Source organism: Procambarus clarkii, chromosome 24 (genome assembly GCF_040958095.1).
Source record: "Procambarus clarkii isolate CNS0578487 chromosome 24, FALCON_Pclarkii_2.0, whole genome shotgun sequence".
Lineage (NCBI taxonomy): Eukaryota > Metazoa > Arthropoda > Malacostraca > Decapoda > Cambaridae > Procambarus > Procambarus clarkii.
In genome coordinates, this window is record NC_091173.1 from 9,685,651 (window position 1) to 9,712,766 (window position 27,116).

A 27,116-nucleotide genomic window follows, 5' to 3' on the forward strand; every position below is an offset into this window, starting at 1 on the left:
TACTAGGTACGACATATATATATATATATATATATATATATATATATATATATATATATATATATATATATATATATATATATATATATATATATATATATATATATATATATATATATATATCGATGGAAATTCATATGAATATATAAATTCCTCTACCGACAACCTAACAATGATTTTCCCAGGATAAACTTTTTGTTAAGCTGGATAAAGACTATCAATAGAGGCGGGGGAGGCGCTCAGGTTATCTAGGCCAGCAGCGATGGTTGTGTGTGCTCAGGAGAGAGCTCACGCCCAAGGATCTCAACGAGGGAAGGAAAGTGCGGGAGTGGAGGATGGGAAATGAATTGTGCAGGAATTCTGCAAACTCGGTGGTTTGCAACCATCAAACCGCTTAGCGCAGTTTGCTGGTTGAATGAAGGTGCTGAGATGGTTGTGGTAGAGTGCGCCACCACAGGCCCTGGTCGACCTTAGACAAGGATGTCTGCTACCTGAAGTCCATTGCTCAATACCTGAATTCAAAATTATGTTTAGTAACTACATCATGTGAAGAGCTCGTAACTGATGTAAATCTTTAGAAACATTAAAAATCACCACCATAAGAATGTAGTTGTCTCGAATTACCCGTCATTTATTTTAAATATGTCGAAGTAGTGTTGATCCCGCAACATTAGTGAGTTAATAATAATTTTAACATTTGTTGTAATTGTGGGCAGGAAGAGGGGTCACAGACTCCAGGAGTAACGATGGTCGGGGTCATGCCAGGTCAGCCAGGGGTGGCACCAACACTAAGTGCCACCTGAGTGTTGGCACCCACCTCCACCGTAACATACAAACTTTCACGTTTATTATAAGCCATAAATCGCTCTAGGTTCCATCTGGAAACTAAGCAGCAGAAAATGTCTTCTGACATGTCTACTCAAATTAGCAAAAATGGAGAAGTAAATACGGGCGGGCGGGCGGGGACATGCGCACTGCAGGTTTGGGTACGATGTTACCATCTCAAAACCCTGACAAAAGCACGAGCACTCTACTTGAAACTCTCGGCCACTTCTTCCTCTCGTCAAACACACCTCCATATTATCAATACCCAGAAGGAAATTCAACAATGCTGAAGAAGACCGTTATGAAAAATGAAGGGAGAAGAGGGAAATATGAGAAGTATTGGGTAATTAAAGTTGGTCCGGAGACGTCCAATAACAGGTTCGTACCCTACACGCCAGCCGGGGAGCGCCGCGCCCCGCGCCCGGCTCACAACCCCTCCAAAATTACCAGATACAACTACGTGAATTAGATACAATCTCCTGCCACAAACTTTACGGGTTCGTCAAAATGAGTGGTGCGCGAAAGGTAAAACCGGTCCATAAAACGGGCGGTGGGAGGGCGAGTCGAAAAGGCAACATCCGGCTCCTTCGCTGTGCAAGTCCGGATTCTTGGCGAACGCTGGAGGGGTGAAAGGCGCTCCTGGGTACAGCGTCTCGAGTCTAACTGCTCGCTCACAAAGGCTCCGCCAACTTGTGCCACCGACGCCCGCTCTTATTGTTAGTACTCAAAGAGGTTGTTCTCGCGGGTCGGGGGAGGTGGCGTAGGCTCCCTGTTAGACTTGAGACCACCCGCCCTCCAGATTTAGCGGCAGCTGAGGTTGGCGGGTACATGATGCCGCCCCCGGGGGGAGGTGAAGGGAGCCCCAGACCACGGGGACACCACCTCCCTGATATTGATTATGTCATCACCCACAGTACACGCCCACACCGCCCTCTGCCCCCACCACAATACTAAACCACACCAAAGCAATGTCTCTTGTACTCACACAACGCTTCTGACTCTCCCTTCTCCGTCCACCTATTAACCTAAACTGCACTAGAATTAATGGCATGAGTGTGCCCAAGTTAATAAGGAGGTAACCACCAAATTGGGCAGTTAAAGGCGGGCTGGGACGGGGAGGGGAAGGGAGTAGTCCTGCACTCACTCCTGCCATTAATTCCCAGCACAAATATGCCTCCCCGCGAAGAGTACCCGCCCCCCCCCTAGTGTTGACGCTCTCAGCCTTCCCCCCCCCCCCTAGTGTTGACGCTCTCAGCCTTCCCCCCCCTAGTGTTGACGCTCTCAGCCTTCCCTCACCCCTAGTGTTGACGCTCTCAGCCTTCCCCCCCCCCCTAGTGTTGACGCTCTCAGCCTTCCCTCACCCCTAGTGTTGACGCTCTCAACCTTCCCCCCCCCTAGTGTTGACGCTCTCAGCCTTCCCTCACCCCTAGTGTTGACGCTCTCAGCCTTCCCCCCCCCCCTAGTGTTGACGCTCTCAGCCTTCCCCCCCCCTAGTGTTGACGCTCTCAACCTTCCCCCCCCCTAGTGTTGACGCTCTCAGCCTTCCCTCACCCCTAGTGTTGACGCTCTCAGCCTTCCCCCCCCTAGTGTTGACGCTCTCAGCCTTCCCCCCCCCCTAGTGTTGACGCTCTCAACCTTCCCCCCCCCTAGTGTTGACGCTCTCAGCCTTCCCTCACCCCTAGTGTTGACGCTCTCAGCCTTCCCCCACCCCTAGTGTTGACGCTCTCAGCCTCCCCCCCCTAGTGTTGACGCTCTCAGCCTTCCCCCACCCCTAGTGTTGACGCTCTCAGCCTTCCCTCACCCCTAGTGTTGACGCTCTCAGCCTCCCCCCCCTAGTGTTGACGCTCTCAGCCTTCCCCCACCCCTAGTGTTGACGCTCTCAGCCTTCCCTCACCCCTAGTGTTGACGCTCTCAACCTCCCCCCACCCCTAGTGTTGCTCTCAGCCTCCCCCCACCCCTAGTGTTGACGCTCTCAGCCTTCCCCCACCCCTAGTGTTGACGCTCTCAGCCTCCCCCCACCCCTAGTGTTGCTCTCAGCCTCCCCCCACCCCTAGTGTTGCTCTCAGCCTTCCCTCACCCCTAGTGTTGACGCTCTCAGCCTTCCCTCACCCCTAGTGTTGCTCTCAGCCTTCCCTCACCCCCTAGTGTTGACGCTCTCAGCCTTCCCTCACCCCTAGTGTTGACGCTCTCAGCCTTCCCTCACCCCTAGTGTTGCTCTCAGCCTTCCCTCACCCCCTAGTGTTGACGCTCTCAGCCTTCCCTCACCCCTAGTGTTGACGCTCTCAGCCTCCCCCCCCCCTAGTGTTGACGCTCTCAGCCTTCCCTCACCCCCTAGTGTTGACGCTCTCAGCCTTCCCTCACCCCTAGTGTTGACGCTCTCAGCCTCCCCCCCCCCTAGTGTTGACGCTCTCAGCCTTCCCTCACCCCTAGTGTTGACGCTCTCAGCCTTCCCTCACCCCTAGTGTTGCTCTCAGCCTTCCCTCACCCCCTAGTGTTGACGCTCTCAGCCTTCCCTCACCCCTAGTGTTGACGCTCTCAGCCTCCCCCCCCCTAGTGTTGACGCTCTCAGCCTTCCCTCACCCCCTAGTGTTGACGCTCTCAGCCTTCCCTCACCCCTAGTGTTGACGCTCTCAGCCTTCCCTCACCCCTAGTGTTGCTCTCAGCCTTCCTTCACCCCCTAGTGTTGACGCTCTCAGCCTTCCCTCACCACTAGTGTTGACGCTCTCAGCCTTCCCTCACCCCTAGTGTTGCTCTCAGCCTTCCCCCCCCCTAGTGTTGACGCTCTCAGCCTTCCCTCACCCCTAGTGTTGCTCTCAGCCTTCCCCCCCCCCTAGTGTTGACGCTCTCAGCCTTCCCTCACCCCTAGTGTTGACAGCGTCAGAGAGGTTTTTCGTGAGCTCTGCCTTGCCTTAAAGTATTATGTCAGATATCATATGACACCCAACAGACTACAGAAGGAAAGAGCCAATATGCTCATGCACTTGGCTCTGGGATCAGATTTCGGGACGTGCAAAATTCGAATAGAACGGACACTCCGTATAATGTGGCGAATCAGCCAAGAAGCAGGTGACAGCTCGCAGACACTACAAACTGCAGCTACAGTTCTACTTCACTCAAGATTCAACAAAGCAGGAGTGTACGCAACAGACCGCTCGCAGGAACTTCACACATTGAGAGGGCGCTACGATGCCAAATTAGCAAAGCTCTGTACCTCAGGGCACTGTCCTTGCACGTCTGGTTTTCCTTATTCTCATATCAGATTTAGTAAAAAAAATACAAGTCAAAGCCTTGTGTCATCTTTTGCAGATGATACAAAAATCAGCATGAAAATTACTTGTCTAGAATTTTAACAGAGATAAATTCCAGGTACTTTGGTACGGTAAAACTGAAGACCTTAAACAAAATACAGGGTACAAAACACAATCAAATCTACCCACAGTTGGAAAGCAGCATGTAAAGGGTCTGGGAATAATGATGTCTGACGACCTAACGTTTAGGGAGTATAACCGAGCAAATATTGCGTCAGCCAGAAAAATGATAGGATCGATTACGAGAACCTTCAAATCCAGGGATCCCATCACAATGCTAATACTATTCAAATCACTTGTGTTGCCCCGCCTTGAATACTGCTCAATACTCACTCCCCCCTTCAGAGCAGGAGAGACCGCTGAAACAGAGGGAATACAGAGACACGATAAAGCACGTATACTATTGAGATCAACTCAAAGCTCTCAAAGTGTCTCCGCTAGAAAGGCGACGAGAGAGGTACCAAATTATATATACATTGAAAATACTGGAGGGCCAGTTCCCAAATTTGCAAAGTAAAATAACAATATACTTGAGTGAACGATATAGAAGGAAATACATAACAGAGCCAGTGAAGAGTGGAGGCGCCATAATCAAAGAACACTCTGTGAACATCAGAGGTCCACTGTTGTCCAATATCCTCGTGTTTTCCTTAGTTGGAACATTTGTGGTCGATTGAGTATTTCACTAAGTTAACCCAGGCTGTTTCTGACGTACGTTAATGGCATAACTGACGAAGTTGGATCCTCCACGTCAAGGGTTGTCGACGGTACTACACTGACGAGACGAATCAGAACAGAAAAGGATTGTAGTATAAATATTCCAGGTTGTTCTGAAGAAACTATCGAGAGGTTTAAGAAATGGCTGCTTCACTTACAGTCAAGCAAATGCTAAGTAATGAGGTTTGAGGCGGGGCTGAGAAGGCAACATGAAGGGTAGACGACAATGGAAAAAGATAAAAGATCTAAGAGTATGTATGGAAAAAGATGGAAAAAGGTAAAAAGGATGGAAAAAGATAAAAGACCTAAGAGTATGTATATCCAAGCTTGTCACCGGAGGCACAAATTAACACAGTAACATTCGCGTTGTCTTCAGACACCTGCAGTAGGAAACGTTCAGAGCACAGTCCACTGCCTGTGTTAGACCAACGGCAGAACGTCACCAGAGTGAACGATCATGAAAAGGGGCAAAGCAAAATTAGAGAAATTCAGAGGTTTGCTACGACTAATAGAACCGAATAAACGGGGGGGGGGGGGAGGGGGAAGCTGAAAGATTCTCACGTGAACACGCTGGAAAAGTGAAGAAAAAAACATGATTACGACCATTAAAAAGCACTCTGAGACATTAACAAAGTGGACTGAAGCCAAATGCCAACCATGGGCAGGACTAGAGAGGATGGAAACAAGAAATACAGACGAACAGTCTCCGTGGTGTAGTGGTAAGACACTCGCCTGGCGTTCCGCGAGCGCTATGTCATGGGTTCGTATCCTGGCCGGGGAGGATTTACTGGGCGCAATTCCTTAACTGTAGCCTCTGTTTAACGCAACAGTAAAATGTGTACTTGGATGAAAAAACGATTCTTCGCGGCAAGGATCGTATTCCAGGGACCATAGGATTAAGGACTTGCCAGAAACGCTACGCGTACTAGTGGCTGTACAAGAATGTAACAACTCTTGTATATATCTCAACAATAAACCATAGGGATGAAATAAAGACTTCCTCAATATAAGAATAGTGAGCAAGCCCCCTCCCCCCCAAAAAAAATGAAGGTAGTTGAGGATAATTACACACACACATTGTTACTAGAGTAGATACAACAAGAGGGCGAGAACACGCACACACTTCTCTTTTTCATCCCAGCTCTTCTCTCAGTCTTTCCTCTTCCCTCACTTTCCTGCGCCACCTCCCCCCCCCCCCCTGAACATAACCCAACCACTCACCGAAGGGTGTTGTCTCCGCCCCCCCCCCCCCCCGGCACGTTTGTCTTCCCAGTGTAATAAATGCAGGCTTGGAAGCCTTGAGTTTAGGGTGAGTGTGGGCCTTAGTTTGTGAGGGAAGGCGGGAGCATGGGGGGGAGGGAGGGAGAGGGGGGAGGCAGAGAGAGAAAGAGAGAAAGAGAGAAAGAGAGAGAGAGAGAGAGAGAGAGAGAGAGAGAGAGAGAGAGAGAGAGAGAGAGAGAGAGAGAGAGAGAGAGAGAGAGAGAGAGAGAGAGAGAGAGAGAGAGAGAGAGAGAGAGAGAAGTAGGGAGGTATATCTTGAGGTTATCTTGAGATGATTTCGGGGCTTAGCGTCCCCGCGGCCCGGTTCTCGACCAGGCCTCCTTTTGGTTACACCCCCCCCCCCCAGAAAGCAGCCCGTAGCAGCTGTCTAACTTCCAGGTACCCATTTACTGCTAGGTAACAGGGGGCATCAGGGGTGAAAGAAACTTTTTGCCCATTTGCCTCCACCGGGGATCGAACCTGGAACCTCAGGACTACGAATACGAAGCGCTGTCCACTCAGCTGCCAGGCGCTCCTTCCCAGGTAGGCTGGGAAGGAGAGAGCCCATGTGAGAGGAAGGGGTTACAGAGAGGGAGGGAGGGAGGGGAGGAAGAAGAGGCATAGGCAAGCTGGAGAAGATAAATAAGATAAAGAAGTAGGAGAAGAATTTACGGGCTCACTATAGCCTGTGCTACTTGGACATTTTGTTCTGAGTTGCTAAATCTAAAACAACGGAAGAAATAAACTAGGAGATACATAAATAAAGAGATGTGGTAAGAATATCATAAGCCACCAAGGAGGGAAGAAGAGGACATAAACCAGCAAGAAGGAGGGAAAGAGGAGGACATAAACCAACAAGAAGGGAACATAAATAAGTCAGAAGAAGGGAGAAAGAAGGCATAAACAAGCTAGGAGAGAAAGAGGATGCTATAAATAACCGGGAAGAAAAGAAAAGGGGGGCATAAAGAAGGTGGAAGGAGGCCATAAAGAAGGAGTAAGGGTGGTGGCGGCGGCGGCGGGCGTGGTGGTGGCGGCGGCGGGTCCCAGAGCGAGGCGGCCCATCTTCAGACGCGGGCCCGGCTGGCAGGCAGCTTTAAGACACACCGCCCGGTAAACACCACCTCAACATTCTACTTTTTCGCTTCATTTACTTCAATATTCGGCGTGAGACGCAACATCACAGGTGTCGGGCACACGCGAGTGCCCGTGGTGGCCACCTGAGAGTCGGACGACGGCCAGGGAAGGAGACAGCCACAAAAACCCAGACATAAACTAAGGGCGCGCGCCCGCCGCCTCCTACTTGATGAGCGTCGTCGAGTGAAAAGCAATGGAAAACAGCGAAGGGCAACGCTTCTGGAGCAGCAGACGGACGGACGGACCCAGGCGGGCGGGCGGGCAGGCACAGGGTACGATCAATAGCTGCAAGAAACTGCCCTCAACTGACAACTGCACTTTCACACACGGCGGGGAGGGGTGGCCCAGGGGAAGGGGTGACCCAGGGGAAGGGGTGGCCCAGGGGAAGGAGGAAGGGGTGACCCAGGGGAAGGGGTGGCCCAGGGGAAGGGGTGATCCAGGGGAAGAGGTGACCCAGGGGAAGGGGTGACCCAGGGAAAGGGGTGACCCAGGGGGAAGGGGTGGCCCAGGGGAAGGAGGAAGGGGTGACCCAGGGGAAGGGGTGGCCCAGGTGAAGGGGTGACCCAGGGGAAGGGGTGGCCCAGGGGAAGGGGTGACCCAGGGGAAGGGGTGACCCAGGGAAAGGGGTGGCCCAGGAGAAGGGGTGACACAGGGGAAGGAGTGAGCCAGGGGTGGGGCACGCAGCCCTCCCCACTGGTATCCCCCGGGGCAGCTTTACCCCACAACACACACTGTGCTACACTCTCCTCCTCTTACAAACGCTGAATATATTCATCAATTATGTATGTGTAAAAAATGTCACAAACCGAACACAAAAACAAAAAAGCTAATTTCAAGTAATTTTTCGAGGTTAAAATTCCAAATCCTGGCGAGCCCAAGCGGCCACGCTGGCAGCCTGGGCCAAGCGGCCACGCTGGCAGCCTGGGCCAAGCGGCCACGCTGGCAGCCTGGGCCAAGCGGCCACGCTGGCAGCCTGGACCAAGCGGCCACGCTGGCAGCCTGGGCCAAGCGGCCACGCTGGCAGCCTGGGCCAAGCGGCCACGCTGGCAGCCTGGGCCAAGCGGCCACGCTGGCAGCCTGGGCCAAGCGGCCACGCTGGCAGCCTGGGCCAAGCGGCCACGCTGGCAGCCTGGGCCAAGCGGCCACGCTGGCAGCCTGGGCCAAGCGGCCACGCTGGCAGCCTGGGCCAAGCGGCCACGCTGGCAGCCTGGGCCGTGAACCGCGGTAATACGGTTCTCTCGCTGGCCACACATCGCATCAATGTTTATCACCAATACAAAATTAAACATATACTTATATAAGTATATATGTATAACTTATATAAACATATACTTATATAAGTATATATGTATAACTTATATAAACATATACTTATATAAGTATCTCAAAAAAACTGAAACGTAACGAAGCAAAAAGGACAAAACTTATACACTGACACAGCTTGACTCTAATGACAGTGTAGCACACGGCTACGCTGTAATTATTGATTTTACCTGTGGCCAATTTCGAGAGTTCTACTCTCGCAGACCGACCGGGAACCAGGCTTCATTTTGGTGATACAGTAACTTAATCGGTCAAGCTGTTGCTTGCACACGTATTTCTCACAATCCGGCTGATCCGGCACATCCTGCAGAAACCGGCTCAATTCCCTTTGCTCCAGCAATACATTTTATATTTAGTGCCAGAAGGAGGAACTCATATTCACAGTATCCTCTGGTTGTGTTGATGGGAATTCTACCCTTCACTGGCTCTATTCTGCAGTTACTACAATATCTTTCACTCTCCTGATAATTCCCTCCCTCCAGTAAAACATATTTTATTGTGGGTTCTTGGGACCTGACCTTCGAGAATCTCTCATGTATATATATTATGCGATACTTCTCTCTCTCTCTCCTGCTTTTGAAGATGTTTATCTTTACCTTGATAATTACCTTTATCTTGATAAACGCCGAGAATGAGGAAGAGCAGCGGTACAAGGGAGTGCCTGGGTACCCAGCCTTTCACTACTGCTCCTACTATATTTTGTTTCGTTTACTGTTACTCTCTGTGACTTGATTCTGACAAAAAATAAATATATTCGTCGCCACACTTTCGATGTTAATCCTTTGGTCCTCACATTTTCTCTATAAAGCATTGGCACATTTATCAATGCCTTTGCGAAGAGTGTGCATATAACATACGCATTCTGGTCGACTTCTAATACTACCATGATTCTGTCATTGTGGTCGAGTGATTGTGAGACAGGATTTTCCTGCTCTAAAATCAGTGTTCACTTGGGTTCTGCAGCTCGTGTTTCTCCTTAAATTGAGAGATTTGACTCCTAATCTCCCTCTCAAAGACGTGTTTAACATAATTGTATGCCTTCATCTTGTCATCTTCCTTATGGAGTGGGGCTGTGTGCCGACTCGACAAAGTCCCGCTGATATCTGACGTATCTAAGTTGTTTATCCTCATTACACCTAGTACCCGTCCTACTGATTACCATTCTTAACAAAAAAATATGAACGTGTATCAGTCACGTCCGGAGCGTACGGGCACGGTTGTATATTCGCAACTCAAAGTTTACTGTTTGTGTATCCTTTATACTGTCTGGATTTGGGATTTGGTTGGTGTGGAAGCTGTTAGTGTGTGAAGGACGCGTAGCCTCGCAACATGTGACTCTGTGCCTCACCTAAGCTGTACTGGGTGTGGACCCTGGAAAAAGTGGATATATAATAACAAATAGAAGGGTGTGACGTCACTGAATTAGACGACCGTCAGCTGATAGGGCGAAGTGGACCCTGCAAACACATTAAGGCGCGCGCGCGCGCACACACACACACACACACACACACACACACACACACACACACACACACACACACACACACACACACACACAGGGCTCTGTACTCGGACCTATCCTGTTTCTGATATACGTAAATGATCTCCCAGAGGGTATAGACTCATTCCTCTCAATGCTTGCTGACGACGCCAAAATTATGAGGATTAAAACATAGGAGGACAGCTTGAGGCTTCAAGAAGACCTGGACAAGCTACAGGAATGGTCGAACAAATGGTTGTTAGAGTTTAACACAAGCAAATGTAAAGTAATGAAGATAGGGGTAGGAAGCAGGAGACCAGATACAAAGTATCATTTGGGAGACGAAATACTTCAGGAGTCAGAGAGAGAGAAAGACCTGGGGGTTGATATCACGCCAGACCTGTCCCCTGAAGCTCATATCAAGAGGATAACATCAGCGGCATATGCCAGGTTGGCTAACATAAGAACGGCATTTAGAAACTTGTGTAAGGAATCTTTCAGAACATTATATACCACATATGTCAGACCAATCAAATGTTTGATCAAATGTTTGTCACCAGACAAGTACCCGAGCTGAGAGGTATGAGCTACGAGGAGAGACTACGGGAATTAAACCTCACTTCGTTGGAAGACAGAAGAGTTAGGGGGGACATGATCACCACATTCAAGATTTTCAAGGGAATCGACAGGGTAGATAAAGACTGGTTATTTAACACAAGGGGCACACGCACTAGGGAACACAGGTGGAAACTGAGTGCCCAAATGAGCCACAGAGATATTAGAAAGAACTTTTTTAGTGTCAAAGTGGTTGACAAATGGAATGCATTAGGAAGTGATGTGGTGGAGGCTGACTCCATACACAGTTTCAAGTGTAGCTATGAAAGAGCCCAGGTGTACAGGCTCAGGAATCTGTACACCTGTTGATTGACGGTTGAGAGGCGGGACCAAAGAGCCAGAGCTCAACCTCTGCAAGCACAACTAGGTGAGTACGCACACACACACAGGGAGCCGGTGGCCGAGCGAACAGCACGCTATACACGTGATCCTGTGGTCCCGGGTTCGATCCCGGGCACCGGCGAGAAACGATGGGCAGTTTCTTTCACCCTATGCCCCTGTTACCTAGCAGTAAATAAGTACCTGGGAGTTACTCAGCTGTCACGGGCTGCTTCCTGGGGTGTGTGTGTGTGTGTGTGTGTGTGTGCGGTGTGGGGGGAAAAAAAGTAGTAGTAGAAACAGTGTATTGAGTTGAGAGGCGGGCCGAAAGAGTAGAGCTCAACCCCCACAAGCACAACTAGGTGAATACAACTAGGTGAATACACACACACACACACACACACACACACACACACACACACACACACACACACACACACACACACACACACACACACACACACAAAAAAAAAAAAGTAGTTAGTAAACAGTTGATTGACAGTTGAGAGGCGGGCCGAAAGAGCAAAGCTCAACCCCCGCAAAAACACAACTAGTAAACACAAGGAGGAGCTAAAGGAGCTGAACCTCACATCCCTGGAAAACAGAAGAGAAAGGGGAGACATGATAACCACCTACAAAATTCTCAGGGGGTGGATAAAGACAAACTCTTTAGCACGGGTGGAACACGAACAAGGGAATACAGGTGGAAACTTAGTACCCAGATGAGCCACAGAGACGTTAGAAAGAATTTTTTTAGTGTCAGAGTAGTTAATAAATGGAATGCACTAAGAAGTGATGTGGTGGAGGCTGACTCCATACACATTTTCAAATGTAGAGCCCAATAGGCTCAGTAATCTGTACACCAGTTGATTGACAGTTGAGAGGCGGAACCAAGAGCCAAAGCTCAACCCCCGCAAGCACAATTAGGTGAGTACAATTAGGTGAGTACACACACACACACATGGAACAAAATCGAAATAGTTAATTTATACTGGAGTGGGGGGGGGGGGATGAGAGGGGTGAGGATACAACTAGATATCCTACTATTTTTTTTGTTACTGAAAATATGTACATAATTTGTACATTACATTTAAATTTATATATTGTATTATTATTTTAATATTATATTAATATAATTTCTTTCATTTGGGCCTAGGAGCGTCGAACCCCCAACTTCCATAGCGAGAGGCGGCAGCTCTACCTACCACGCTATGAACACCCGCAATAGGGAAGGATCCCACAGGCAACTAACTGCTGCCCAACTGGAACTGTCGGCCTTGGCTGCCACTCATGCCTGGAGGAATTAGGTAATCCACGCCTCAGTCATACAAATGGCTGGTCACGTTGTTGTTGTTGTTTTAGATTTAGCTACTCGGAATGAAATGTCAATGTAGCACGGGCTATGGTGAGCCCGTAATTGAGTTCGGTTATTCGCGAAAACCTTGTTACTCTGATATTTGGGTCAAAGTTTTAAATGGAGGTGGGGTTTCCTCCTTTTTCCCTGTTTCTTTTTCGCTTCTGTTTTAGTTCATTAGCTGGTCACGCCCCAGTCATGACCAGCTAATGACTTTTAACTTTCTGTTTACAAACGAGTATAAACAGTATCAAAACACCTAACCAAGGTATAAAGGCAAAAAATTTTTAATTTATATATATATATATATATATATACAGGAACTTCTTTTCAACAGCTCATAAAACGGAGGAAAGGGTCCTGAAAGATATTGTTAATAGAAACGTTATCCCTACAGACAAAAATCAGAGGATACAACTGACGATTTACTATAAAACCAGAAAAACGGCCAGCCTACTCATGAGAAACTCTCCAGACACAAAGCAGAATGCTTTAAAAGAGACCAACGTCGTCTATGCCTTCAAATGCCCTCTTGGGGACTGTAAGCTCCAAAAAAAACAGTATATAGGCAAGACAACAACATTTCTTTCTAGGCGTTTAACGATGCATAAGCAACAGGACTCCATTAAGGAACATATAATCTCTTCCCCAACCAAACCATCGCCAGAGAAATCCTAGTAAACAACACAGAAATCATCGATAGATACAGCGATAGCAGGCGGCTTGACGTCTGCGAGGCTCTACACATCAAGAAGTCAACACCAGCAATCAACAGCCAATTAATGCACAACTATATTCTACCCACCTCAAGACTCCGCTCCAATATAGAAGCATCAAGAAATATGGACCAATAGGCTTTCTACAAATCACTTCCATTCAATACCCATTGTTTCGTGTTCTGTCTTGTGTTTAGGAATTTAATACCCTATTAATACCACCTCACCCCATCCACCTCACTCAAATGTAGATATAAACAAATCGAAGATGTGTAAGTTCTATTCAGTTGTGTATGTGTAAGCTAAAGTCTTTGAAAATGTAATAAGTTTTACGAAACGCGCTCAAGTGTCGCGTCAGACTAGAAATGAAAATGAATTTTGGAGAATTGATTTTTGAATTACCACCAACAGTGAAAAGAAACGTACGAAAGATCGAGAAAATTCGTGTTAGAATTATTAATCTTACTTTTTCGGTCATATTTAATAATATATATATATATATATATATATATATATATATATATATATATATATATATATATATATATATATATATATATATATATATATATATATATATATGTGAGTTTTCAGTTGCATATTGTCCTGGGGACCATTCAGGCTTGTTCATATATATATATATATATATATATATATATATATATATATATATATATATGAACAAGCCTGAATGGTCCCCAGGACAATATGCAACTGAAAACTCACACCCCAGAAGTGACTCGAACCCATACTCCCAGAAGCAACGCAACTGGTATGTACAAGACGCCTTAATCCACTTGACCATCACGACCGGACATAATGAGGTGATAGCCTAAGCTATTTGAACCACCCCACCGCCGGCACTCGGATAGTAATCTTGGGCATAGCATTTTACCAAATCACCTCATTCTTTGGGGCACACGTGAGGAACACAAATGCGAACAAGCCTGAATGGTCCCCAGGACAATATGCAACTGAAAACTCACACCCCAGAAGTGACTCGAACCCATACTCCCAGAAGCAACGCAACTGGTATGTACAAGACGCCTTAATCGAACATTCAGGCTTGTTCGCATTTGTGTTCCTCACGTGTGCCCCAAAGAATGAGGTGATTTGGTAAAATGCTATGCCCAAGATTACTATCAGAGTGCCGGCGGTGGGGTGGTTCAAATAGCTTAGGCTATCACCTCATTATGTCCGGTCGTGATGGTCAAGTGGATTAAGGCGTCTTGTACATACCAGTTGCGTTGCTTCTGGGAGTATGGGTTCGAGTCACTTCTGGGGTGTGAGTTTTCAGTTGCATATTGTCCTGGGGACCATTCAGGCTTGTTCGCATTTGTGTTCCTCACGTGTGCCCCAAAGAATGAGGTGATTTGGTAAAATGCTATGCCCAAGATTACTATCCGAGTGCCGGCGGTGGGGTGGTTCAAATAGCTTAGGCTATCACCTCATTATGTCCGGTCGTGATGGTCAAGTGGATTAAGGCGTCTTGTACATACCAGTTGCGTTGCTTCTGGGAGTATGGGTTCGAGTCACTTCTGGGGTGTGAGTTTTCAGTTATATATATATATATATATATATATATATATATATATATATATATATATATATATATATATATATATATATATAAACCTACCTTGAGGTTACCTTGAAGTGTTTCCGGGGCTTAGCGTCCCTGCGGACCGGTCGTCGACCAAGCCTCCTTGTTGCTGGACTGGTCAACCAGGCGGCTGCTCGCAGCCTAACGTGTGAGTCACAGCCTGGTTGATCAGGTATCCTTTGGAAATGACGTGGATTACTTAATTCCTCCAAGCTTGAATGATAACTCAGGGAAGGTTTACAGTTTCAGTTGGGCAGCAGTTAGTTACTTGTGGGATCCTTCATTATTGTGGATGTTCATATTACTACCCACTTTTATTGTGGTTGATAATATATATTAATACAATTTTTGTGAGAAACATTGAATTCTGTCGCTTGATAATAAAACTTGTAAACCCCAAATGTTATGTTGTATTCTTCGTTACAAAAACTGTAATGCTGCTTCACCTGTAACATCTCTCTCTTCCTATCCTGATACAAAATACGTCGTCTAGTCTGAAACATAATAATTATTGTATTCTTAACGTTCCTGTATTTCACTTCAGTTTTGATCACTAAAACTTAATCACATCCACTTTAATACAATGTAATATTTTAGGCATACTTTTTAAATAAAATAGGTTCAGTTTATTCTCTTGTTCATTATGCTGATGACACCTCTTGCCCCTAACACTCAACATCATCAACCCATCCTTTGTGGGGAAGGTCTCATCAATATATCGATACGAGGCTTTTTTTCGTGGATCAATAAACTTCACATGTAAGTTTGGGAACATTTCCTGCTCGTTTAACAGACTGTTCTCTCCCGTCACCTCCCTGGCTTGCTGTATCGTTACGAAATTGTGTATGATGTGTGTCCTCGTCCCTGTGTTGCCATGTGTCCCTCGTCCCTGTGTTGACATGTGTCCCTCGTCCCTGTGTTGCCATGTGTCCCTCGTCCCTGTGTTGCCATGTGTCCCTCGTCCCTGTGTTGTCATGTGTCCCTCGTCCCTGTGTTGCCATGTGTCCCTCGTCCGTGTTGCCATGTGTCTCTCGTCCGTGTTGCCATGTGTCCCTAGTCCCTGTGTTGCCATGTGTCCCTCGTCCCTGTGTTGTCATGTGTCCCTCGTCCCTGTGTTGCCATGTGTCCCTCGTCCGTGTTGCCATGTGTCCCTAGTCCCTGTGTTGCCATGTGTCCCTCGTCCCTGTGTTGCCATGTGTCCCTCGTCCCCCCTGTGTTACTAAGTGTCCCTCTAGCCTGTCACCATGAGTCCTTCTCATAGTGTCATTATATATCCCAATTGCCTGTGTCACCATGTTCCCTCCCCCTCTTCTTCCCTGTGTCACTCTGTCCCTTTAGCTTGTGTCTCTGCGTCTCCACCACCTGTCGTTCTTCAGTGTGTTTAAATGTGTCCCCTCTCCGCTATGTATAAGACGTACCACCTTCACAAACGGCTCTTTGTAATTATCAATGTGTGTGTTTACACTTCATGTAAAGGAAAATCTGCCATCAAATTATTATTATTACCAGTAGTTGTGGAGGTAGTACAAGTGGTTGTGGTGTTACATTGTGGACTCGGACTCTGCTGATAGCTGGACTCTTTGGTGATACCTGAAGCCCTTATATGTAATTCAAGGCTCACTGGTGACAGGTGAGGCTCTGCTGTCACGTGAGAGCGGGGCGCAGCGAGGCCTGCCATCAAACTTGTCGTATTAGTGGACACACTGTAAAGTTAGTGTGACAGCTGACAGCTGCCTCAACATCATCCCCCCTCTCTCTCATGCTGCTGACTCATTGGTTGGAGAGAGAGAGAGAGAGAGAGAGAGAGAGAGAGAGAGAGAGAGAGAGAGAGAGAGAGAGAGAGAGAGAGAGAGAGAGAGAGAGAGAGAGAGAGAGAGATATTCTCCTTACTATATGGGATATACAGAGCAGCTTCTAGAGTCGTATAGTTTATTGCAGTTACAGCAACACATGTGACAAAGGAACAATGTGGGTGGAAGGAACTTAGGAGCCAGCAAGCGTGGCTCGCCCGCCCCCTTATCAGCACACCCGCGCAAGACAAGGGGGGGGAGGGGATAAAAGCTTCACATCTGTGTGGTGGCTGTCAATGGTGGCCCCAATGTTGACAAAACAATGGATACAAAACACCTTCCTCCCGCTACCACACTTCCAACTTGCCGGCATTTATTTGAGAAATTCACAAACTATGGTATTCTCCAAAATGTATGTCTTTTTTATACAAAACTAAAACTCTTGACCAGATCTATAATGGCGGATCCCGCTGCTCCTGAGTGGCGAGAGGCGGAGTGCGTGTAGTAATGATGGCAGTAGGCAGCCCGACGCTATGGCGATGACTTGCGTCTTGGCGCTACTCTTCCATCTCATACCTGGGCCGAATGGTCCTCTAGCAGCGCCAGGAGAGGCTTACCCTCTCGTGCCCGTGGGTGTGTGTGTGTGGGTGGGGGGGGGGGAGGGATGATACCGGAAGACACTGGTCCTATGGAGGTTATCTACTGTGAAAGGTACAACCAAACTTGTTCTGAAAAGGCTACAGATCCTATCTGAAAAGATGAGGTCAGAATAATAAAGCAAGGTCTTTGGGGAGAGAGAGAGAGAGAGAGAGAGAGAGAGAGAGAGAGAGAGAGAGAGAGAGAGAGAGAGAGAGAGAGAGAGAGAGAGAGAGAGAGAGAGAGAGAGACTGGAACTAGGAAGGATGTGTAAACAGTTGAAGTGCTTCTTCTAAGTAGGATGTGCTGCGTGGGATGAGGTTGTTGGTGTGGTTGTGGTAGTTGGTGTGGTTGTGGTAGTGTTGATTGCAGAGCTGTTAATAGTGACAAACAGTTAATGTTTGTTATGACAGTTGGCGGTGATTGCTGTAGCTATATTTCTTATGGTATTGGTAGTTATGATAATCGTTGTGGTAGTGACAATGAAGAGGGTTTTGGTGGTAGTTTTTCTGTTGATGGTGATAGTGATTTAGATTACGTTGTTACCGAGGCTTTCTGTGGTAGTGATGAAGAGTGATCACTATCAGGGTGGACGGTAGCACCACCTCCTGCTACTGTCCTCGCCACAGCTACACACACACTCCAGCAGACAGGTAAACAGTCCAACACATCTCAACACAGTTTCTGCAAGTGTATGTGAGTAGCTAGTGTGGCGGGCCCGGGAGCTGGGAGGAGAGATGTGCAAGGTGTGGCTTGTGGTCGACCATATCGAGGTGATGGTGGTGTGAAGGGGGTGGTAGCATATGGTGGGGGGCGTGCGTGGGCGCCATTTGTGACTTGGGTTCGAGGAGGTCGACGGTTGGCAGCGGGACGGGTCCTGGTTCCCGCTCGCGGTGGTAGCGGGAGATGTGCGAGAGGAGAGAGTTGCGCGAGGAGTACTCCTTGGAGCAGTGGGGGCAGGGCAGGCGCTGGGGGCCCGAGTGGCGGTCCTCCATGTGTGTCCTGAGGATGTACTTGTTGGAGCACACGCGCCCGCACACCGGGCAGCTCACTGGCGCCCGGCACGGAAACCTTTCTCCGCCGCCCGTCGCCGCCGCCGCCGCCACGCCGCCGTCGCCTCCGACACCGCCGCCACCTGAAACAACACCACCACCTCGTACAGCCGCCATCGTTACAAGTAACACAAACCCACCTACCGGCGCCCTCACACACCACCTGGCAACTAAACAGCTGTGATCTACAACATACAACAAACACCACAACATCCTGAGCATTAAGACGCCATACTGAGGGAAGCAGAGTTTGTTAGTCCCCACGCCGCTGTACACAACCCACACAACTACAACCTCGTTAACCACAACCATCAGCCCGTCACTATTGACGTGGGTCCTGGCCGACACAGACGCTCCGGCCGTACCGCTCCACCCTCCAGTCCTTCCAAGGGTGGTCAGGCCTCCTGTTGGGGACTTTTTGTGTATTTTCCGTCTTTATAAAATGAAGCTGGACCATGATGACAATATCGTTGACAGGAGGCATACATGGTGTTGCATCAGCTCAATATTATGGTCGAGACACAAGGCAGCCCGGTGTGATTCTTGCCTTTCGCCGCTTCGTTAAACTGTGAATGTGTATGTATGTATGTATGTATGTATGTATGTATGTATGTATGTATGTATGTATGTATGTATGTATGTATGTATGTATGTATGACAGTGTCAGACCACGGAGGAAAATTGAAACAGGAATTTCCTTAAGTACTTTCGTATATTAATAAATCTTCAGAAGGAGACTATGTATGTATGTATGTATGTATGTATGTATGTATGTATGTATGTATGTATGTATGTATGTATGTATGTATGTATGTGTGTCTTCACCTAATTGTCCTTGCGAGGGTTGAGCTCTGGCTCTTTGGTCCCGCCAAAGTGTGCGTGTGTGTGTGTGTGTATACACAGTTTGCTCTACCTGTAAGAAATCACACTAATGTGATATATATATATCAACGAGAAAATAAATTGGAGCGCTGAGATGACTGGAACTAGCGGCACCTTACCCTTGTACCATCACGTGGTATAAATATACAACCTGGGATTCCACTAAATTTACGGGCTATTCATGCCCGTGCCACCTCTTGGTTGGCTTAATCTTAATCAATCTTCCACTAAATCCCCAGGACGTCTGGAGACTTCTATAAAAGCCAGTCCATGCTTCACATATAACCCCTCAAACACTCTGGTGAAGACTTCCTCTCCAACCACCATTTGGTCACCACTTGGCCCGGGAGACATCTCCCGTCACGCTGGGTGCAGTTGCGCCTCCACAGATCTCCAGTATCATCTTTTGATACTGGTAATGGCTCGAAAGGGCCACCACTTACGGGCTATTCATGCCCGTGCCACCTCTTGGGTGGCTTAATCTTCATCAATCAATCAATCAGAATATGTACAGACATCTCCCGTCACGCAGGGTGCAGTCGCACCTCCACAGATCTCCAGTATCATCTATTGATACTGGAAATGGCTCAAAAGGGCCACCACTTATGGGCTATTCATGCCCAAGCCACCTTTTGGGTGGCTTAATCTTCTCTCTCTCTCTCTCTTCCTCATCACCACCGGGAGACATCTCCCGTCACGCTGGGTGCAGTCGCACCTCCACAGGTCTCCAGTATCATCTATTGATACTGGTGATGGCTCAAAAGGGCCACCACTTACGAGCTATTCATGCTCGTGCCACCTTTTGGGTGGCTTCATCTTCATCTTAACATATTCACAAGGGAAACATCTCCCATCATGCAGGGTGCATTCGCACCTCCACAGATCTCCAGTATCAGCTCTTGATACTGGTAATGGCTTAAAAGGGCCACCACTTACGGGCTATTCATGCCCGTGCCACCTTTTGGGTGGCTTAATCTTCATCAATCAATCAATCTGGTGAAGGTAAAGTAGATCATCAGCCTACACTCCACCTTCACATACACAAACAAATCACATAGTGACAACTTGTCCTCTTAAAAATAACGTCGCTTTTGGCCGTTTACCCGTATGGCCGAAAGTGGATGTAATTTGAAAATGAAAAAATGAAAATAAATTTGGGATTTTATTTTTCAACAACAGTAAGTTAAGGGTCCTCTGGTAGGTTAGGTGGACAGGAAATTCTCATAAAGTTTCAAAACGTCATGAAAAACGTTAATTGAAAGTTTCCTCTCTTAACCTTACCGAGTAGTCCGGACGACTCAAGCAGAAACGGGACAGTTCGTCACTTTTATGAGTCGATTTCATTTCAAATTACACTGGGGGACATCTGTTACGCAGGGTGCAGTCGCACCTCCACAGATCTCCAGTATCATCTATTGATACTGATAATGGCTCAAAAAGGCAACCACTTACGGGCTAATCATGCCCGTGCCACCTTTTGGGTGGCTTAATCTTCGTCAATCAATCATCAATTTCAAATTACGTCCACTTTTGGCCATAGCGCACATACGAGAGAAAAGCGCACTCTCCTCTCCGGACTCGCAAAGCCCCCAAGTGACTCCTTAAAGAAAGCGTTTGGCCCAGATAGTGACAGCCTCCTTCCCGCCTCTCTAAATGGATTAAAGATAAACTATTGAGCAACGTGGTGCGTCACACATGTATTAACAAGTACAAGACTTCCCAGAGGCCAGAAACCCTGCTGGGTTGTTGATCCTGTCACTTGTACCGACAAGAAACTGGGCTGCAATCTACTGTCCAAAGGGGCATACATTTTTAAACCACAAGAGATCAACATTCAACAGCCCATAAGATTACCTTTCGAAAACGTTTTGAGCTTAGTCATCTTCATGTTACTTCTAGTAGAAATTGGAGATAAACTTCTTGATACTGTCGTTAGAAAGCAAATCTCCGGCATTTGTCGAAGATCCGCTGAATGTCGAATATTAGTTAATATTCTACATTAAGCATCTTCCAAGTCAGTCAGGAATTTTGTGGTGAAGGTGCAGCAAAACTCTCCCACGGAATACTCAAGTTCTCTAACATATATATCTATCTGCCTTAAGGAGCTAGGACTCTGGCTCAAATTCAAGAATCAAGTCTACAGCAGGACTGACGCGCCCATCGTTTTATGCAGTATTCTGCAGACATGTTAAACATGCGACCCGCATGCGGCCCTTTGCAAGCACACCTGCGGCCTGCACAAAGAATACTGTAACTTGGTCATTTAACGGCCAAAATCGCAGTTGTTATCATTTCAACTATCATCTTTTAATAGATTTCAAAAGCACAAAAGAAACACGAATGCAGCTGTGAGGCACGCGAGTTAAGACTTTTAAAAACAGACATGACCTTAACTGTTAAGCTGGCCTAATTTCGTTTCAGTTTTTTAACCGGTGATTTTGTTTCGGAGAACAAGGCTGACAGGTAAACACTTGTCATTTCTGATCAACGTGGGAACTGCACAGACATTTCAGCCAGACAAAGCAAAAACAGTCATTCAAAAAAAGGTGTCAAACCTCAGGACAAAACACAAAAAATTATTGAATAGTCGTAAATAAATGTGCATTTTGAACTGTTGTAATTTGTGTAAAATGAATTTGTTGCTGTTGTATAGAAGTCTTTGTTGTCGTTTAAAACTTCGTTTTTATTTTCTGCTGTTAAACTACTTCATTACTTTGCATTCGTGAATACTGCTAGCTACTAAACTATTTGTATGCACATTGTATGTTTCTAAGTTTAAGTACTAACAATACTCTGCAATAATTTTGATTAAATGACTTCAATTAGTTGTGATGAGTGGCCCTCGTGACAACACAAATGTGGCCCATATGGCCCTTGGGGGACCCTCAGTTTGACACGCATGAATTATACGTCACAATTCATGTGACATTTCATGTGTGACACTACATATATGTGACACTTTCTTGAAATCTGAGTGATATAATACAAGGCTTTCCATTTGCGAATCACAAATTTGTTCTCTCTCTCTCTCTCTCTCTCTCTCTCTCTCTCTCTCTCTCTCTCTCTCTCTCTCTCTCTCTCTCTCTCTCTCTCTCTCTCTCTCTCTCTCTCTCTCTCTCTCTTAGAAATATTTCCAAGGTACAAGTAGCGTGCACGCATTATTGGCATTAATATGTAATTGCTAGCGTTATCTATACTGCCGTTATTATTGTTAAAAATGACACATAATTCCTTATTATTATTGTCATTATTGTATCCTACAAGAGTATCGGCTGACATATGTGCCTCCTAGAGCAAGATAAAGTGCTCGAGTAATGCGTACACTAAGCTAATACCTCCAATTACATACGTTTAAGCAATTATAAACGTACAATAACTTATACAAATATATTATTATTATTATGATAATGGTGGCAGGCGAGGGGCCGGTGTGACCTGGTCTCCCGCCCACCGTCCAGCAGGTGGCCGGTGTGACCCGGTCTCCCGCCCACCGTCCAGCAGGTGGCCGGGGTGACCCGGTCTCCCGCCCACCGTCCAGCAGGTGGCCGGTGTGACCCGGTCTCCCGCCCACCGTCCAACAGTTCCATACAATGTTCCGACTCAGCTATTTTCCCTGGACAAACTTGGCGGCCATTAAGGATACTTCGTTAACCCTCTTAGACCAGACGACCAACCGGGAGGCCTGTGTCGCAGACCGGGCCGCGGGGTCGTTGATTCCCGGAACTCCCACAAGGTAGCCACAAGATAGGTAGGTAGACTCCTGATGTTTATATCTGTGAAGCTCTTTATCATTTTCGGAATATTTTAATGTATCTCTCGCTTCACGTTCTTTGCTCATAGTTACCTCACGCTTGTAATCGACTTACACTTCCTAGGCAACTCCTCACACACACACACACACACACACACACACACACACACACACACACACACACACACACCGGTGAGCGTGAGGATAGCCGGTGGGTGTGAGGGCGCCAGTGGCTGTATAGATAGCATGCTGTACACGTAATCCTGTGGCCCGGGTTCGATTCCCGGCGTCGGAGAGAAAAAATGTGCAGAGTTTCTTTCTGATGCCCCTGTTACCTAGCAGAAATAGGTTAACTGGGAGTTAGACAGATGTTACGGGCTGCTTCCTCTGTGTGTGTGTGTGTGTGTGTGTGTGTGTGTGTGTGTGTGTGTGTGTGTGTGTGTGTGTGTGTGTGTGTGTGTGTGTGTGTGTGTAAACTCGTGACGTATGCAAGTGACGACGAGCCTGGTACCAGACTTGCGAGGACTGAACTGTGAGGCAGCGAACCTCACCTCACTTGAAGACACGGAATCCAGGAGACATAATAATGTTCAATTTCAGGCAGGGTAGGACAATGGGATATGCTGAGTATAATGGCGCCTTAGTTATCTTGAGATGATTTCGGGGCTTTAGCGTCCCCGCGGCCCGGTCCTCGACCAGACCTCCTTCATGTTACACCCCCCCCCCTACGGGAAGCAGCCTGTAGCAGTTGTCTAACTCCCAGGAACCTATTTTACTGCTAGGTAACAGGGGCATCAGGGTGAAAGAAACATTTTGCCCATTTGTCTCCGCCTCCGCCGGGGATCGAACCCGGAACCTCAGGACTACGAATCCGAAGCGCTGTCTACCCAGCTGTCAGGCGCCCTAACGCCTATGGTTAGGCGCCATGGACGGAAACTTGAGACGCAGATGTGTCACAGAGATGCTAGAACCAACTTTTATAGGGTATAAGTTGAGTAAATAGAGTAGATTAGCAGCGATAGATAATACAACTGCAATAAGTTATTTAAAACGTGACGGTAGTCACTCGATCGACAGCTGATAAGGCGGGGCCCAGGAGTTAAGTCTCAACCCAACACACACACACACATGTTGGTGAATACATACACACAAGTATAAGCAGCTTAAGCCAATAGTCATCAAGAACTACAAGATGGCCAAGAGACGACTGGAACCAGAGTTCAGACATAATGGATCGCCTGGGTATAGGGTTCCAGGCGATCAATGACATGAGTGACGCTTGAACAACAAGGGTGAAGAAGGTGGCTGGAGGGTGGCTGGAGGGTGGCTGGAGGGTGGCTGGAGGGTGGCTGGAAGGTGGCTGGAAGGTAGCTGGAAGGTGGCTGGAGGGTGGCTGGAAGGTGGCTGGAAGGTGGCTGGAGGAGTGGCTGGAGGGTGTGTGGAGGGTGGCTGGAAGGTGGCTGGAGGGTGGCTGGAAGGTGGCTGGAGGGTGACTGGAGGGTGGCTGGAAGGTGGCTGGAGGGTGGCTGGAAGGTGGGTGGAGGGTGGCTGGAGGGTGGCTGGAGGGTGGCTGGAAGGTGGCTGGAGGGTGGCTGGAAGGTGGCTGAAGGGTGGCTGGAAGGTGGCTGGAGGGTGGCTGGAGGGTGGCTGGAGGGTGGCTGGAGGGTGGCTGGAAGGTGGCTGGAGGGTGGCTGGAAGGTGGCTGGAGGGTGGCTGGAGGGTGGCTGGAAGGTGGCTGGAGGGTGGCTGGAAGGTAGCTGGAAGGTGGCTGGAGGGTGGCTGGAGGGTGGCTGGAAGGTGGCTGGAGGGTGGCTGGAGGGTGGCTGGAAGGTGGCTGGAGGGTGGCTGGAAGGTGGCTGGAAGGTGAGTGGAGGGTGGCTGGAAGGTGAGTGGAGGGTGGCTGGAAGGTGGCTGGAAGGTGGCTGGAAGGTGGCTGGAGGGTGGCTGGAAGGTGGCTGGAGGGTGGCTGGAAGGTGGCTGGAGGGTGGCTGGAAGGTGGCTGGAAGGTGGCTGGAGGGTGGCTGGAAGGTGGCTTGAAGGTGGCTTGAAGGTGGCTGGAGGGTGGGTGAAGGGTGGGTGGAAGGTGGGTGGAGGGTGGGTGGAGGGTGGGTGGAAGGTGGCTAGAGGGTGGTCGGAGGGTGGGTGGAGGGTGGCTGGAAGGTGGCTGGAGGGTGGCTGGAGGTGGGTGGAAAGAGAGAGCGAGAGGTGGGCAGGAGAGGTCGGGTCACCTGGGTCACAGGGGAGAACACAACCTCGAGGAAGACAAAGGAGGTCTGGCAGCTTCCCGTAGAATGAGGGACTCTGCACCACGAGCAAAGTCCTGGTGCAGAGTCCCTTCACTCTAAGACTCGAGTCCTGTGACGCACAAAAGACAGAGATGAAGGGCAGTTCACCGAGGGAGCCAATCTAACCTGTTCCCATGTTCTCAACGGCTACCATACTTGTCTATAAGAGCTTGCAAACACTGAGTATACCCTATATGTCTTTTTTTTAACACGTTCGACAACATCCCTAAGATCTCATTCGGACCAGGTCTATGTAATGGTCACCTTCAGACCAAGACGGCTTAAAGGGTCTTCGGACTATAAGATTTCAATACATCAATCAAGTTTACCAATAATTTTGAGCACTTTTTCCAGCTTTGGTTAATTCCTAAGGGTTGTGTTGAGTATTAGAACACTCTCAATATAATAATGTGTAATAAAAATAATAACACGAGGAGTTTTCCGTGTTATTTTCTATATCTTGTGTGGTTGAGTGGTAACTCCTGAAGCATTTTCAAAGTTGAGAAGCCTAGTGTAATAAAGTATAACCTTCTCTTACCATGTCTCTTGGCTTTTATTATGATTATTTCCTTCTCATTCTTATTTGTTCTTTAATTTACTGTCTTCTTTTGTTTCGTATTTCTGAATTTCTATTCTATTTTAACTTTTAACCTTTTCTTCTATTGTTTTTCCTCTTTGTTTTTTTCTTTGTTCCAGAGTGTGACTGCAGAGCCGCGCGTGGCGCCCCACCCTGGCCCCAGTCCCACCCCAGTACACAGGGCCCCAGTCCCACCCCAGTACACAGGGCCCCAGTCCCACCCCAGTACACAGGGCCCCAGTCCCACACCAGTACACAGGGCATCAGTCCCACACCAGTACACAGGGCCCCAGTCCCACACCAGTACACAGGACCCCAGTCCCACACCAGTACACAGGGCCCCAGTCCCACACCAGTACACAGGACCCCAGTCCCACACCAGTACACAGGACCCCAGTCCCACACCAGTACACAGGACCCCAGTCCCACACCAGTACACAGGACCCCAGTCCCACACCAGTACACAGGGCCCCAGTCCCACACCAGTACACAGGGCCCCAGTCCCACACCAGTACACAGGGCATCAGTCCCACACCAGTACACAGGACCCCAGTCCCACACCAGTACACAGGGCCCCAGTCCCACACCAGTACACAGGACCCCAGTCCCACAACAGTACACAGGACCCGTCCCACACCAGTACACAGGGCCCCAGTCCCACACCAGTACACAGGGCCCCAGTCCCACACCAGTACACAGGGCCCCAGTCCCACACCAGTACACAGGACCCCAGTCCCACACCAGTACACAGGACCCCAACCCACACCAGTACACAGGGCCCCAGTCCCACACCAGTACACAGGGCCCCAGTCCCACACCAGTACACAGGGCATCAGTCCCACACCAGTACACGGGACCCCAGTCCCACACCAGTACACAGGACCCCAGTCCCACACCAGTACACAGGGCCCCAGTCCCACACCAGTACACAGGGCCCCAGTCCCACACCAGTACACAGGACCCCAGTCCCACACCAGTACACAGGACCCCAGTCCCACAACAGTACACAGGACCCCAGTCCCACACCAGTACACAGGGCCCCAGTCCCACACCAGTACACAGGGCCCCAGTCCCACACCAGTACACAGGACCCCAGTCCCACACCAGTACACAGGGCCCCAGTCCCACACCAGTACACAGGTCCCTAGTCCCACACCAGTACACAGGACCCTAGTCCCACACCAGTACACAGGACCCTAGTCCCACAACAGTACACAGGGCCCCAGTCCCACTGCAGTACACAGGTCCCTAGTCCCACAACAGTACACAGGGCCGTAATCCCACACCAGTACACAGGGCCCCAGTCCCACACCAGTACACAGGGCCCCAGTCCCACACCAGTACACAGGGCCCCAGTCCCACACCAGTACACAGGGCCCCAGTCCCACACCAGTACACAGGGTCCCAGTCCCACACCAGTACACAGGGCCCCAGTCCCACACCAGTACACAGGGCCCCAGTCCCACACCAGTACACAGGGCCCCAGTCCC

General features: G+C 48.6%; 1 protein-coding gene across 5 annotated transcripts in view; it reads right to left on the bottom strand.

The window, feature by feature from the left end:
• The window catches only part of LOC123747756 (protein bric-a-brac 2), a 190,803-nt gene that overhangs the window by 23,969 nt on the left and 139,718 nt on the right, over positions 1 to 27,116 (bottom strand). The window contains exon 6 of one of the 5 annotated variants that reach the window (XM_069330570.1): positions 17,249 to 18,214. The exons of the other annotated variants lie outside the window; for them this stretch is intronic. Coding sequence (XP_069186671.1) covers positions 17,784 to 18,214 — 431 coding nt within the window. The 3' untranslated portion in view covers positions 17,249 to 17,783. Of the gene's footprint in view, positions 1 to 17,248; positions 18,215 to 27,116 lie in introns of those variants that run through there. 5 annotated transcript variants of the gene reach the window in all.